Source organism: Microtus pennsylvanicus, chromosome 12, assembly GCF_037038515.1.
Source record: "Microtus pennsylvanicus isolate mMicPen1 chromosome 12, mMicPen1.hap1, whole genome shotgun sequence".
Classification (NCBI taxonomy): Eukaryota; Metazoa; Chordata; class Mammalia; order Rodentia; family Cricetidae; genus Microtus; species Microtus pennsylvanicus.
The window spans coordinates 72,572,204-72,588,666 of record NC_134590.1 but is presented as its reverse complement, the minus strand read 5'-3'; the positions used below and the strand labels follow the sequence as shown (position 1 = coordinate 72,588,666).

Genomic DNA, 16,463 nt, shown 5'->3' with positions numbered 1-16,463 from the left:
TTTAGAGAATTGCTTAAAATTTTGTTCAATTTGTGAGAAAGCACAGGATAGCCAGGTGTATTTGCAACTATGGGCTTGCAGGGTGAGGTTGGCCATCTATAAAGACTTAGCCCTAACTGCCGGAGATTTCAGCCCTGGCACCTTCATGGGAGGGAAGCCTGTATATAATCCAGTGTCTGTTTCTCAGTCTGTTAAAACAACATGGAGGGCAGGCGAAGCAGCTCAGTGGAGAGCCATGATGAGGCCTTGGCTTTAACTCCAGCGCCAAATCCTCCTCCCTGCAGAAATTCCCCTCACAGAAACCTACAGCAGTAATGGAGCTGTTTGGGAGGAAAAAATCTGACTTGCTTTTCATTTAGGTAGTTGGTCACATGTTCAAATTTAAATAAATCTTTTCCGTTAGTGAAGCTGTTCTTGACTTTTGGGGGGGGGGGGGTTCTTTTCTTTTTTTTTTTTTTTGAGGGGTGGTGGTTTTTACCCATCGTTTTATTTTTCATTTGCCTGTAGAAGTTTATTTTTCTCCCCTTTTTCGGCTTTTGGGCTTCGAAGTTCCGTCGAAGTCACAGACGTTACAGTGTTCAGAAACTGAACTCCGCTTCAACAAAGGCATCTGTTGTGCCTTTAGTTTCATCCGAAAGCCATAGAAATTCTTAATTTTTTAAAAATTTCGTTATATAAAACCCTAGAGCCCAGATTTTAGACCTCGTTTTTTAATGCAGGATTTAAAGCTAGGTGTCTCCCTGTAAGCACTGTTTTGGCTGCATCCCACAAAGTGTGCTATTGCAGTCATTATTTTCTTGTAAAATCAGGTTCAGAAATATGGGAGATTATGGGGGGGGAATGAGGCAGCCAAGTTACCTGGTAGAGCTTGGCAAATAGGTGCTCTGGGATTTGGGGTGTATTCTTCAGGGTTTGCACACTAATGAAAAGGCAGATGGATAGCTCATTTATAAAAATGAAGTGAAAATGGCATGATTGTCCTTTGAGATATCAACCACAGAAAGCTTTTTTTCTAGAGTTCTCAGAAAGCATCTCAGAGGTAGAAATGGGTGCCCCTGTTTTCTCCTTTGGAGGTGTACAATTAGGAGGTTTCCTTTTCAAAGCTCCCTGTGTTAGAATATTCTTTATTTTTAGCCATTTACTTCTCATTAGATTTTGGAAAGACTTTTCCTTGATTGTTAAGATCCTAAATTAGAGGCGCTGGTTATTTGATCTGAGCCCTGCAAAACAGGACTTCTTGTTGCCCACATCTACTGGGGCAATAGAAGTACATGCTTAGAGGAATTGCCTTTCTCTCTGTAGCACTTCTTTATGATTTGCTTGACCAGCAATTCCTTTGTGTCTCTTGGTTCCACAACTTGCTACCTTTGTGAGTCTGAACAAGTTAACAGTCATTTGCAGAGTGGAACTTTGTGGAGTAGCTCAAACTCACAAGGTACACGCTCAGATGGCTGAAAGTTGGTGTATAAAGGAGTCTCAGGTTTGCAGGCACAGGAAGCCTGCGACATTTGTCTTCAGAGTCTAAAGATTTGCGTCTGGACTCCATAGAGGCTTTTTATCCCAGCCAGGACTGAAATGAGCACGTACACTTATCCTGGACATGCTGACCACGTCCCCTGGGGAGTGGCTGCAGCCCCATTCCAGGGCTGTGCTGGTGGGCAGCCCCACCCCTCACTGACTTCCTTGCAGGGTTTTGAGCCAAGTAATTAGGCCTGGGTAACTGCCATTAACAAGATGCTCCTAAAGCACATGGCACAGAAAGAGCTCTGTTGGTCCTTATCACCCTGCCATCATTGTCACCACAGCTAATGCTCAGTTGGAGGCCTGGGATTCTCGCTTGCTCTTCCAGAGCAGGTAGAGCTGCAAAGTAAATGGCTCTTGGGCTGGTCCAGTGTGCTCAGGTATGCTCTCTTCCTCTCTGCTGGCTCTGCCTAAGCCTCTGACAATAGGAAAACCATGCTGGATACCTGCAGGCCTTTCCTTTCTTCTTCTCCTGCCCCTTGGGAGCCCACAGGGACATGAAACAGGAAGGCTGAGAGGCGACTTGTCACAAACTGCCTTCACTTTTGTGATTTGTAGGGACTTTTGACTTTTTTATCTTTTCTCTCAAAGTGCTGGGGATCAAACTCAGGGCCTTGTACGTGTTAAACTTGTGCTCTATCATGGAGCGAGAGCCCTAGAACTTACTTTAATATTTCCAAAGTACCATCTCTGGGAGTTCATGAGCAAGTTTCCAACCAAGGTGCTCCTCAGTATAAAAGTTGTTTTTTTATATAATACTGGAGGACCGCCCATAATCTAAAAATCAGAAATCACAAATCTGAAAGTTTTTGGGCGACAACTTAATACTGTAACAAATGAACATTCATTTCTACCCTGTGAAATTTATTTTAGGCGTGGCATTATTAAAAGTGTTGTTTAAAATTATCTTCAGGCCATGTGCATACAGTATATAATAAAAAAATTCATTTCACATGTAGACTTGTGTCTCATCCCTAAGATATCTCATGGCTCATCTGTGTATAAATATTCTAAAATCCAAAGCCAGATCAACAAATAAATAATCCCTTGCGTACCAAATTTAAAAGCTGTAGCAATACTTTTAGGATTCTCTGCTCCAGGAAACTTAGAATAACTAAAAGCTACCATGAGTGGAGCAACTGTTAAATTTAGATGTTTGCACAGTAGCCTCATGACTGAGGACAATGCCCAGCCCTGAATCTGGGGCCTTCTTAGAAGTACTGCTACCAAGGAGGTCTTTGTGTTGGGGTGCTGGGTGGGAGGTGGAGCCAGGTGAATGTGGAGCCTCGAGTGTCTCTGTGGGCTGGCTTCACCCAAAGCCTGTAGTGCCCATCTTTCTACTTTGGCGCCTCAGGGGCCAGCATAAGCTGTGGTGTGCTTTTCCCTGAGAGCCTGCAGGTTGCCAGTTCTAGGGAGCTGCTTGCTCTCTTTCAGTGGAAATCGTGTGGCCCTTACAGAAATCATTCCAGGGTGTTCCTGGAGAGATGGGAACACTCTGCCCTGTGCTGTGTGCACCCCCTTATTGTGGTGGTTGAGCACAGGAGGAGGGAGGAGGTGATAAAAAGCAGTGCCTCTCTCCCTTGCTGGATCAGCCCAAGATAGCAGGTTGTGCCTGACTCTTCTCTAGCCTGCGGGGCTGCAAGTGGACTCAGGCTGGGGCTCTGTCACCTGGCGCCCTGGATTACTGTGTGGAGGGACACAGGCTCCATTCCTCCGTTATCAGATCAGTGAGGGTTTTTTTTTCTTTATCAGAATGATAGATAAGCTACTAGTTGTTTAAGCAAAGAGTTAAAGTATTATTCAAAGCTAGACTTAGCTCCAGCCCCCACGCTTCCCTTCACACACAGGCTAAATGGTACAAAGAAATCCCTTGTCACCTTCCCCCAGCCCCCCGCAGCTCAAGTTTGCAGTTTCCTTTGCTGTAGAAGGTGAGGATTTTGCCTTGCTCTGTCCTGAGCACCTGGTTCCCTCACTGTTTCTTTTGGCCAGATGAAGAGTAGGCCGAGTGGGGACAATCCCTCAAGCGCCACTCACATGTCTGCCAGTGTAGTCTACAGTGGAAACTTTGTTCTAAACTCATAGGACATTTTACTTTGTTGCTGCAGTTCATTTTGCCTAGGTGGTTTTTTTTTTTTTTTGTCATTATCACCTCCATTTTTCCCAGACATCACACATGGTAGGTTTCAGCTGCAATGGGTGAGCGATCTCTCCCTTTTTTTTTTATGCAAGCAGTCTCATAGATACCTATGCCCATGCCTACTGTCACTGAAGGCTCCCTGCACATTGCACACAGCCAATCCTGTGTCTTCCTCCTAAATCATTCTTAACATGGCTTTTGCTTTTCTTATGGATCTGGCACCTTTTTTTTTTTTAAATTTCTTGGTTTATTAAATCTAGTGGAAGGCACTCTACATCAGTGATTCTCAAACAGGATACATTGTATGTGTGAAATGTCCTTATTCTAGCCCTGTTTGTTGAATGAATTTCTCAATGTCAGTTAGTTTTCCCTCCAAGAGTTGAACCCAGCTACTGTTTTAAGGCAGCCAGAGGCTGAGAATGAAGCTCATTTGATTTTTTTTTTTAATGAAAGAATACCAAAGTGTTTGTTTTGGGGGATGGTGGTGGTTTGGCTAAGTTCTTGTTGTGTCTGGTAACTTTAAGGGATTCTCTTTGTATTTGCTGGGTTTCTTTGGAGATGTAACCTGGTAAAATCTGCATACATCAAACAGGGTAAGTTGAGGACTCTTTCAAGCTGGAAGCAACTTTTTTTTTCAAGTCTTGGACAGTTGTATCAATTGCCTTTATTTTCCAAGAGTGGTATTTATTTGGTTTTCTTAGCCTTCTGGACTTGATCTCTAGTGGCTGAACCCAAGGTTTTGTTAATGAGAGGTAAGTACTTTCTTATTAATTCCTTATCTGTTGTGTGACTTTAGGTTTGGGATGATATCCTTAATTTTAGCTTTAACTTTTCTATTAGCTTTTGTTTGTATTTTCATTTTTAACTTTGAAGGACCTCTTAATTTTTTCTTTTATTTGTTGTATTGGGAATCAAATTTAGGACTTAGATATGCTGGACAATAGCTATATCCCCAGCCCTCTCTGATTGTGTTTTTGCAGTAGGTTTTAGTTTCAGGTGTACTTGAAGGCAGGGAATATGGCTTTTCTATATGATCTACCATGCTGGCCCCTCTCCCCAGCATCTGCCATGGTACTGCATCCCACAGCAGAGTAATAGATTTGGTTTAGGTGGCTCACCTGTGTTGATACCTTGGTACCCAGAGCTGGCAAAAAAATTTTTTTAAATAGCATAGTATCCTAGTGCCATTGTGTAATATCTTGTTATCTCATTTAGAAATAAAACTTCTTTTCTGCATAGTTTCTTCTAATTTAAATCTTTATATTGTTTTATTTGACTTTGTATCTGACTTTTCATGCGAAGTAGTGTGAGCCTGGAGAGATGGGTACGAAGCAGGGGCCCTGATGAGCCACCGTGAACCTGAGTGGAGCTGAGAGCAGCAGCAGTATGGTGCTGACTTGGACTGACAGTGAATCTGGGAAAGCTGGGGGGCAAGGTTGTCTCTCTCATTGGTACCTCTTGCTGTTGGCCGACTTTTGCTCCACCGACGCCTCTGGGACTGAGTGGACCAGGCAGTGACTCTCACGCATGCTGCAGTGTACCAAGGCAGTGGAGGAAGAAGTTCTGGAGCAGTGATGGTTAGGTACAATGGTGGACAGGTCCCAGGGAGGCTGAGGTCCATAGCTCACTCCTGGAACGCTGGAGTGATTTCTGTTCCTGCCATAGGATTCCCTTTCCCGTTTTAGAGGCATTGTATGAACCTCTGAGGCCCTTTCTATTCTTCCCCTTGAGAAGCATGTGACTGTGAAGCCTGTGGAACCCAGTATGAATGGTGGCTTTAGTTGAGCCCCGTATGTGAGGCACCCCTGATGCCCGTGTCTTCGGAATTCTCCATAGCTCTCTAGGGAATGGTTCTTGGGATCTTTCATTGGGCTCATTCATTGTGCTAGTCTAGGAGCAAAGGCTTGCCCAAGTCTGCTAACCCCTTCCAATGATTTGCCCCCCTGCTTCTGGTAATATATTGAGGAGGGAGCTGAGAGGTCTCACTTCCTTAAGTTGGCCAGTGCTTCTTGCTTTGGAATCTGCCCTTCCTCTGTCTGCAGAAGTAATGGTGCTAACTTCTGAGATATTTTTTTTTTACTTTTGCTGAGTATGTCAGATTTCATCTCTTTTCCAGTTAGATTTCTGCTCTTAGGCATTTGATAAGTCAGTTCCCTCTTATCCACTAACTTTGATATCATAACTGAGCATAATCAGGTTTCCAGTAGCTTAGAAGGCACAGGCCTGACTTCTCTGGATTCCCCCTCACTCATCATTGGGCCATTTCCCCTTTCCTTTTTTTTTTTTTCTTGATCAAGAAGAGTGAGACTTGTTCTTTGTCCTTTGTGACCTGCTCTTCTAGGCCAGGAGGCTGCAAGGTAGGTGTCATGGTTCAAGCAAAAGAATATCCCCCAATCCCCGCCTGGCTTTGAGCACCTAAGCAGGGAGGCTAGGGGATACCTAAGCCACCTATGTGAGTTGACTGTCCAGACTGAACATAATCCTGAAATCCAGATTTTTCCCTCTCTAGGCATGAGCCGAAGTGTGTTTTCTGATCTCTACAATCACAAGGTTGACTATTGTCATCCTGTGCCTAAATGGTGTTTGCTTTGCTCAGCACCTCCACTAAAGAAGTACCTAGTCAAAATTAAATTTTCAGGCCATAGCCAGTGTGAAATAGCACACTTTCTAGAGCTGGCCAGACTGAAGGTCTTTGATTTGGGCTTAGCACTGCTGGTGGCCACTCTTAGAACTGCCTCAAACCTGCTTTTGTTTGATTGACTTAACAGTAAAAAAATTCTATAGCGCTACTACCTTGAAGTCTGTGCTCCCTAGAGAGTATCTTTCGTCATCCGTCATCCCCGTCGTCCCCCCCCCCCTTTCAGTAGTTCTTAGGGACCTGAGCTGATCTCCAAGGCTGCTTACCTCGGTGCACCTTTTCTGTCTTGCCTCAGAGAGTGGCTAGATGGGGTTCTCAAAGATTCCTGCTCCCTTTGTAGATGTATACCATTTAGGATACCTCAGTTTCCAAATCTGTTGAATGCCACTGTTTTTATTGGCATCTACAATTTCTATCTGTTCTCTGTTAGAGGGGAGTGTAAAATCTGCTTCCTAGGTCTGTTACCGTGATAAGATTCACAATCTCTCCCAACCTTCTCTTTTGCTTTCTTATTGTGAATCTGAGTGTGTGTATATATGTGTGTGTTGTGTATTTGGTGCTCTATATTTGTGGGTTCTGTGTCCACAAATTGAGTTAATGCTGAGTCAAAAATATTCCGAAAAATTGCTAGTCTGTTGAACATGCTCAGACTTTTTTCATGGCATTGTGTTTAAATATACTATACTATATATTTAATATAATATAGCTACTATTTATAGGTATTTATATTGTGTCAGACAGTATAAATCTAGCGATGATTTAGAGTACATGGGGGAAGATGTTCATAGGCTATATCTAAAAAATTATTTTATAGAGGGGACTTGAGCATCTGTGGATTTTGATACCTGTAGGGTTCTAGAACCAGCCTCCCGAGGCTGTGTGTACGTGTGTGTGTTTGTATGTGCATTGCATGCGTGTGTGTAAAACCATAAGTATTTCCTAAGCTTACTGTTGCTTCCTTTGTTGCAGCTGTGTGCGCGTGTGTGCGTGTGTGTGTGTGTGTGTGTGTGAGAGAGAGAGAGAGAGAGAGAGAGAGAGAGAGAGAGAGAGAGAGATTAGTACATAGCAGATGCTTGCTACAGAATATTTTCTTTGCTAACTCTTTATACACATTTCCTCACCGAGCTATAATAATGGTGTGTTTGTTGTTTCCAGAAGGAGCCTCTCCCTTTCTGGTATTTTTGCTTTGACATTTTGAGGAAGGTTTTGAGATGAAAATGATTCTGTATATTGAGGTTGACTGGCTATAGTCAATCAGAATTCCCCTCCTTTGCAGGTCAGGAAAATGGTGTTGCTGGTGGCTTTGCTGACCTCTGGTGGGCTCACCATCATTTCTGAGCTCTGTATGTGGTTTAACTGGTGGACATGGTGATCTTTTGGCGTTATGAGATCTGTGGGCGGCGTTCCTGTTCTTGCCCATCACAGCGAAGAGGAGATGTGGGGGAGGGGAGGATGAGAAGCTGGGAGCAAGAGGTTCTTCAGGGTTGCCATGAGAACCAGGGATCCGGGGATTGGGCAGCAGAGGGCCCCCGCTGGGCCTCGGGGCGTGGCTGAGTCACATGGGTTTGGTCCTGGGGTTCCCGTAGTGCGCAAGGACCAGCCGCGTCCCTCGTCCTCCCGGTCGTCAGGGGTGCTCAGTCAGTCCCCTGGAAGCTGAGGAGAGCGGTAGAGGACCAGGGACCGGCGCGGCTGAACAAGCCTCCCAGCACCTGTGCAAAGATGGGGGTGGGTCCAGGCGGGCATGTTCGGGGGCGGGGAGGTACGGCACCCTTGCCGGGTTGGCCTCCTGGGAGGTTACGTTGCTTGGCTTAGCGTGTTGGCCCGTGTCGGCGTGTGTCTGTGTGTGTCTGTGCGTGTGGGCGCGTGTCAGCCGTGTTGGCGCGTGCCGGCTCCTGTCGGCGCGTGCCGGTTTGTGTCGGCGCGTGCCGGCGCGTGCCGGCGCGTGCCGGCGCGTGTCGGGTGTCGGCGCGTGCCGGTTTGTGTTGGCGCGTGCCGGCTTGTGTCGGCGCGTGCCGGCGCCCTGCCGGCCGCGATCATTCTTATCTGAGCTTGCCGGCCCTTCCTGTTGGTTTACACAAGAGCTTATCGGCTGTGTTGGTTTGTGTTAGTGCCTGTCGGGCTTGTGTTGGCGCGTGTAGCTCGTGTGTCGGCACGCGTGTTGCCGCGTATCGGCGCGGCAAAGCGCATGTTGCCGCTTGTCGGCGCATGCCTGGCCGGCCTCTGCGCTTCTCAGGCCCCGGAGTCCTCCTCCTGCCCTGTAGGCCCTTAGCTGGGGTGGAGCCGTGGCGAACCCGAGCGAGCCGCGCGGCCGAGCGCTGTCCATGCGGAGCGCTGTCCACGCGCTGGGCACTGCCGGGTTCGCGAGCTGTCCGCCAGCCGGTAGCGCGCACGCAGCGACCCCGTGTGGTGAAGGCTGTGCTAGCCGGCCGGCTCTCCAGGTACGCAGGTGGGCTCCGTCATCCGCAACGTTCCGGGGTCTGGGGGTACAAGGAGACGTGCTGAAGTAACGGTGGTCGTTTGGAAAGGGTTCGCCTCCCGAGATCTGCAAAGGTCCGAGTGGTGAGCAGCTCCAGCGAGCTTGCGAGCACGAATGACCGCGGGCTCGGCGCGCTGTTGCGCTGCTAGCTGCTGGCTCGTTTGACGGCTCGCTTACCGGCTCGCCTACGGTCCGGGATCGCGCGAGCTTGGGTGGACCATAGCTGTAGGATAGTCTTATGTAACCATTTTTAATCTCGATTTTTTAAAGTATTATGTAACAAGTAGTAACTGTACCCACGTAAACCTGTGACTGGAACGTGGAGACGTAGCATCTGCTCGCAGCCAAGTGGTGGGCAGTGGTTGTACGAACCAGCTTGGTCTGTGAGCGGACACGAGCATCTGGGGTAACTGGACCTTTTTTCTCTGTTAAAAATAGGATCTAAGATCAGCCTGGTCCTCTTTTAAACCACGGTGGAGAGTAGTCTAGTCTAGTATAGTATAGTATAGGAGCTTGGGATAAATACACATTCTCACCATGTATCTTTATCTGTAAAACCTCTTATTTCACTGAAAGAAAATAGCAATTAGTTAAAATTGAGTGATAGAGATTTTGTCGTCGGTTTTATGTTTTTAATTGAATTCAGCAAATTGTTCACATGACCGTAGCAGCTCTTCGTTACTCCTTGACGTAGATCTTCAGACAGTCAGATCACCTGTTTACATTTTGACTGCCCTTCTCATCAGCTGCCATTTTTCTGTTGATGGCAGGAGCCGCTGCCAGTGTATTGATAAGAGGACTGGACGGAACATTCACTCAGGCAGCTACTGGCTGGGGACATTGCTGTCTGTATTAGCAAATAGTTTCATTCCTGGACCAGTGGGTAAAAAGTGAGTGTTTTTCATTTTCGTTCTGTCTGAATCTGGAACGCAGTGAATGACTGCAGGGATTTTGACCTGTTGGTAAGCCAGGGCGCTCGGACTCGGCATTTATTTCTTGCATGTTCCTGTTGGTTTTTTTGTTTTGTTTTGTTTTGTTTCTTTCTTTCTTTCAGCAGTGTTGGCTGGGCTGGGATTTATTTGGTTGGTTGATTTTGGTAATGGCCCTATGCCATTCCCTTGTATCCCTCTGTATTTAGCAAATGGGGTGAGGATGGGGGTGATGGTAGGCTGGGGGGATGGGATTGTTGGGATTTTTTCTTTCCCTCAGCCCTGAGAAGAAAGGTGGTAAGTGACACTTCCCATTTCGGGTTCCACACAACTATGCGCTTAATTGTGGGGTAGGTGTGGGGTCCCTGTGTGGACTTAGGGCTGAATTCCTGTTGCGCTTCTCGCTCCTCCCTTTATCTGGACTAGAAAACGGAATGATAGATCCTGCCTGGCAGTGTTGAGAATTGTGCACTAATGGTTGGAAGAAGGCGGCAGATGGAGTTAATGGCAATTTCACTACCAGTTTGAAGGGGTGGGAGAAGTGCCAGATTGGTAGAATTAAAATGTGAGTTATTTTTGCTTCTAAACCCTCTCTTAAGGATTTCCATCCCCAGCCACTCTCCTCGCATCATGTAATTACCACCCAGAACTGGGCTTCTAAAATTTCAGAGAACAGTGCATCTTTTGAATTTTAGAATTAGGTGACATTTAGGCGACAGTCTGAATTCACTGACTTTCAACCCTCGTGGTCCCACAAAAACCAGACAGTTTCATACTGGTGACTTAGAAAGAATGTCTTAGGAAGCTTTCTTGGACTAGCACAGTCACACACACACACACACACACACACACACACACACACACACGAGAGACTGAGGTCTAATGATGCCCAAGGTAACAGGATAGGGGGAGGCCCAGGGTATGGCATTGGAGCACATATCTTCAGACACAACTTGGTTCTTGCTGGATCTGAGAACGGAATCCACCATCACTGTGAGACCCATTGGAAATTCTTTCAAAACTGTTTTTAAATTTATGCATTTTATTTATGGGGGTGGGGCACTCGTGCACAGACCATGTGTGGTTGTCACAGGACAATGGTAAGTCCTCTTCTTTTGCTGTGTGGGACCTGGGGATTGAACTCGGGTTACTGTGCTTTGAATGCAAATGCCTTTATTTGATGAATCATCTCACCAGCCCCCATCCTTGGTTCTTAATGAGCGTGAAGCTGGAGGAGAGATGCTGTGTCTGAGCCTTGTAACCACGTGGGGTTTGGGGTATGAGGGCAAAAGGTTGGCAACCTTCATCTGGTGGAGTTACTGCCTAACTAGAGGGACAGCAGCAAAATGAGGGGTGGTGTGGAAGCAGTCGGAGCCCTTTGGACTCTGGGAGGTCTGGGAGAGTGTGTCATAAGAGGCCTTTGTAGGAGCCATCTCGTTCTCTATTTCATCATATTTAAAAAAAGGAGTTGGCCTAGGCCCCAGGATTCCAGCTTCAACCAGTGCAGGGCACTGAAAGGCAAATCTGACAGTTGGTGCGGTCACTCATTGCATCCAAATTTGTTTTCATAGTCTGCGTTTGTTTGTAATCCATAGACTGCACGACAGAGGGTCCAGGACCTGAGAGTTGGGCTCAATTTTTTAATTTAAATTTTTTTTGAGAATTTTATAAGTGAGTATTGTGTTTATCATTCCTAACCCAGACTTAAAAAGTTTTCAACTTTATGGTGTAATCTATGCATTCAGTAGAAAGCCTGCCTTGAATTTTGATTTTTTTTTTCCTGGGTTAGTGATGTGCTGTATGTAATATTCTCTCATGCTTCTGGACTGAGGCAGCAAGCATGGCTCCTAGTCAGCCATGAGAAAATGAAGCTAACATCCTATTCAGTGTACTGAATTGCAGTGATGCTCTGTAGGTGGGTGTGTTAAATGCTGTTCAAGTACAGTATTTTTAAGCTTTCAAGCTGCTATATGTTAAGAATTGTGTATACAGATGGCATCGACCCATTGACCCAATGTTTTGCCTTATTCCTGAAGCCATCAGTTCCTGAACCCTTCCTATGGAGGTTTGAAATTTTTTTTCAATAGCATATTCTCCTTCCTTGTTTCCAATTAAATAGACTTTGTTCCCCTTGAGGCGGGTGGGAGTTAAATAGTAAGAAAAGGAGGAGTTCGCATAGGGAAGTGGCTGATTGACATTTTGGGGGGGGATTCCGCCTTCCTGCTTCTTTGAGCTGGGACTTGTTTAGGAATATTCCTAGTCTGTGAAAAGCTGCCTGCGGACATCAGGAAGTACCAGGGGTGAAGTCAGGATGCTTCATGCCGAAACCTGATATCAGAGAGGAAAGAAAATCCTGATGGTATAAATGGGACTTTAAGTCACCTACACATGATTTCTCTCCATTTTGGTGCTAGGCCAGGAGCTGTTTGTGTTCGCTAGCCATGGCCGTGATGGCTGATAGAAGCTCAAGCAGTGGGTTAGCACGTAGGTGGGGTGAGAACTGCAAGGAGTGCCCTGATGTCTTTTAACAGGACCCTCTCCTGTCACATTCAACAGATGCTTGAGGAATCAGTCTGTTCTCCCCAACCTAGGTTGAAACTAATGGCTATAATTTGGCTCCTGTGTTTGAGCACATGGTCTCCTACTGATGCTATTGCACTGGGAGATTGTGGGACCTTCAGGAAACAGAAGAAGTAGGTTATGGCTTAGTGTGTAGACCTGGTTCCCAATGCAGTTTTCTCTACTTCTTGCTGTAATGTAACCAGCTGCCTCGCGCTCTTACAGCATGGTGCTGTTCTTCCACTGTGTCTTTCCTGCAGTGATAGATGGTACCCTCTCAAGCCATAAGCCAAGAATAAACCCTTCCTCTCGGGAGTTGCTGTGGCCGACTTTTGTCACAGTGGCTATCACAAATGTAAGAGAAAAGAAAGTGATGGGATCATGAAGTCAAAGTGAAGCAGTAAGAAAAGAGTCCAGGGACAGTCAGGGTGACTCACCAGGAAAGCAGAGCAGCCCAGGAGTCCCTCTCATCCATAGGAGTGTACCCCAGGGTCCCCAGAGGAAGCAAGTTAGTCACTTTCTATCGCACTTTGCAAATACTTGGGGGAAATCAATAAAATTAAAAAAAAGAGCCTCATTTTGGCTCATGGATTCAGAGGTTTCCTTCCATAGTTGCTTGTCTCCATTGTTTTGGGCCTGTGCCAACATAGTACACCATGGTGAGGGGAATGTGTCCCAGAGTAAAGTGTTCACCCTGTGAACATTTCAGAGCCCCTTCAAAGGCTAAACTCCCTATAGCCCCGCCCCCCCATGTCTTAAAGGATGCAGCCATCTTCTGTAGCTCCAAGGTAAAGATCAACTCTTTTAACATGTGGGGTTTTTTTTTTTTGAAAGACATTTAGAACTAAACTATGGCAGCACTATTCATATCTATGGTAGAATTTTATTTGTAAATTAGGCACAGTTTACTTATTTCTGGAATTTTACATTTAATGTCAGATGTTGGTTCACCACAAGTAGCTGAAACCACAGAAATTAAAGCTATGAGAAAGGAGGGGGGCTCGCTATTAATATTTATTTATTGTCTTGAAGGGAGCTCGCAGGTTTCAGTTCTGACGAGTTAAATGTTAATACTGTTAACTGTTAATATTTAACACTGTTTCGCTGTTTGAGAATAGTACTCCTTAAGGTTGACATGCATAAGTCTCTCGGAGCCCTGCTAAAATCTGCAGTAGGTGTGGTGTGGGGCCCAGGTCTGATTTTCTGACTGGTGTTGCTTGACATCTATGCGTTTGCAAAGTGACCAACCAGGCTTTGTGCAGTAAGGCCTTAGTGTGGTTCCTCCCGTGTTTTTTTTCTCTAGAAATTTTCTGTTAAGGGTACTTCAGTCGTTAAGAACTATCATTAATAGTGCTATTAACCTTGGAATATTTACCAAAATTTTGCTGTGACTAGTCCAATATTGTCATAAGTAACACTCTTACGTGTGCTCAATTGTAAATCAGTTTTTCAGTTATAAATATTTGGAGTGTCCTGCTGGACATTTGCATTCCTGTAGGTTTTGTGAAGTAGCTCTTCCTTCATTTGGAACAGTGCAATTCTTGGAATCTTTTGAATCTTGAATGGCTTAGGAAACTAGTTGCCTTTCTCTGTCTTCCTTGCCATGCCTGGGAGGATTGAACGCAGGTCTTGGGCGCGTTACCCAAACACTCTACCACTGAGTAGCTCGCTTAACACTTGTATGCTTAACACCTTGCTTCTCCAGGGGCCCATGCCTTCACCTCTTAGAAACAGGTAAGGACCAGAAAGGGCCTTTCACAGTGTCAACCACGACAACAAAGATGTCCTAGTGAAGCTGCAGACTGCGCTCTTTCCCTGTCTTCTGTCATGAGGTTTGCTGTATCCTGAAAGGTAGGTAGGTCTAAATTGTCTCATTGTTAACTATCTTAGGGAAAATGACATAAAATTAGCTTTCATCTTACTTGTGCATGTGACCCTACATTCTGTATTTATTGATCCACTCCACCCCTTTTTAGTGCTACCTTTAAAAAATTCTCACACCAAAATACCTCCCTGGATAATAAAAGCCCTACTGAATTCTTGTATTCATGCCTATTCAAGTTGCTCAATGGATGTAATAATAGAGCCCATTGGACTTTGGGCCCCATTCCTTGTCACCTTTTTATCGAGAATCATCCTGGTCATGTTGAGATATTGGGCAACTTAGTGCTTTCCTGAAGGTTCATGGCCCAGGAAGCTTAGAAACAGTGGGCTAATACAGGTTCTTTGTGGCTTGTGCTTTCCAGAAAACTCACTGTGCTACAAAGTACTGTGATACTCTGAGGGGAGGAGCAATTACGCTGGCTTGAAGTTGTGAGACATAGAACTCCCTGTTTTGCCTATTACTTGATGACAGTAGCCTTTTGTAGTGTTCTCTTCCCTTCATTTTTACACAGTCACACTTACTGAGGTATAATTTACACACCATGAAATTTACCCATTCAAAGTATTCAACTTAATTACAATTAGTATTTTTGTAGATAAGTGCAGCACAGTGGTCCAAATGTATGCTCCAAAATTCTTGGGTTGCAACTTAAATCGCAGCTCTTGGGAGATAGGGAACATCATGAGGTCAGAGACCTTCTGAATGGAATTTGGACTTCAATAAGAAGGACTGAGTGAGTAGATCTGCTCTCAGCTGCTCTTAGAGCATGTAGAGATGTCTGTCTCTATGGATGGCAGAGCAGTCAGCTGCCATCTTGGAAGCCAGGAGCAATAAAGACAGCAGAACTACTGGTGCCTTGATGTTATATTTTTTCCAACCACTAGATTGTGACATTTCTATCCAGATTTGGAAGTGTTTGACCATTTAGTAGCTTTGTGATTAGCATTTAGGAATTGCCAGACTTTCCTCAGTGGCCAATCCATTTTACATTGTTACCAGCAATATATTAGAGTCTCCCCCTTTCCACTTCCACCATGCTGATACTAAGCTCATCTTAGTATATGAAGTGGTGTCTTACTGATGTTTAGAGTTGTTGTTGAATTTCAGGTTCTCACAGACACTGAAGATCAGTCACCGTAGATGTATTTTTCTTTCTTATGAGTTTTATCTGGATAAATGTCCTATAATGAACGTTGTTTTTCCTTTATTTGTTGTTGTATTTTTTTGTGGGGTGAACTTAGAGCCTCACACATGCCAGGCAGGTACTCTACCACTGAACTATATTCCCAAGCCCCTCTTTTGTGATGAAGTTAAATTTGATTCAGTCTTTTACTGGCTCTGCTTCTGGGGTCATATCTGAGTGGACCATTATCAAATACCATCATGAAGATTTATTTTTCCCTGTACTTTTGTCTCCAAGTTGAACTGAGATAACTTCACTTCTCTCTTTACAGTTAGGTGCCTTGTTGTTTTTCTCACTACTTTTTCTCTTGCTTGTTCTGACTAGGACTTTGGAACTAAACCGTGCTACATAAAAGTAGCAACGGGGAGGACGTGTCTTGTTCTCTGTCTCAGAGGACATGCTTTCACTCTTCACTATTGAGTGTGGCATCACTGTGGGCTTTTCACAATACTAGCACAATATTGGGTAGAAGCTCTTCAGTCCCCCACTCCGGTAGTTTTCAAGGAAGAATCCATAGGGGTTGATAGTCCCGTGGGTCCCTGTAAATTGTTTTGTTGGGTGTTTGTCACTTTGGAACACGTGTGCCATGATTCACAACATTCCTTACTCTAATCTTTTTTCCATTTCTGAGGCCATGGAGATAACCATGGCGGCAGGTAAGATTGTCTGAACATGCACACCGCCATCAAGTCTCTTAACCACTCTTCATTTACCATCAGATCCATACGACGTTAAAATTAGGTTGAGTTGGTAACCCTCTCTCAGGGCCAACTCTAGCCTTTCAGGGAAGAACATTCTATACTGTACTATACCAAATCCTCAGGAAAAGTAAGAGGTGTGATGAGGCCCTTGCCCCATTTGGAAAGTGCCTCATGTTCCCAGGTCAGAAATAGATCCTTGAAGAGCTATGCTCAGTCCCGGATGTGGTGGCCTGACCACAGGCAGAACGTGGTTGGATGTTCCAACCCATTGGGAGGCCTGGGATGCACAGTTGTTCACTGGAGCCTCACGGTTCATTCCTCCCAGGCAGCAAATTCTGGCCTCTTAACGTCACACATTTGGAACAGATGGACACGGATAGTTTGTGTCAGGATAAGCTGAGCAGTGCTGCTCCTCTGTAGCTAGGAAGATCTAA

The 16,463-nt window shown here is 45.3% G+C and overlaps 1 protein-coding gene across 15 annotated transcripts in view; it reads left to right on the top strand.

The window, feature by feature from the left end:
* Grb10 (growth factor receptor bound protein 10) overlaps positions 1 to 16,463 on the top strand; it is a 122,429-nt gene that overhangs the window by 2,681 nt on the left and 103,285 nt on the right. For 4 of the 15 annotated variants that reach the window (XM_075944360.1, XM_075944358.1, XM_075944359.1 and 1 more), the window contains exon 1: positions 8,570 to 8,734. The exons of 2 other annotated variants lie outside the window; for them this stretch is intronic. In XM_075944360.1, the coding sequence (XP_075800475.1) occupies positions 8,618 to 8,734 (117 nt within the window). In that variant the 5' untranslated portion in view covers positions 8,570 to 8,617. Of the gene's footprint in view, positions 1 to 7,719; positions 8,022 to 8,569; positions 8,735 to 9,101; positions 9,179 to 9,542; positions 9,663 to 16,463 lie in introns of those variants that run through there. 9 more of the 15 variants (XM_075944368.1, XM_075944367.1, XM_075944365.1 and 6 more) reach the window with 7 other exon arrangements.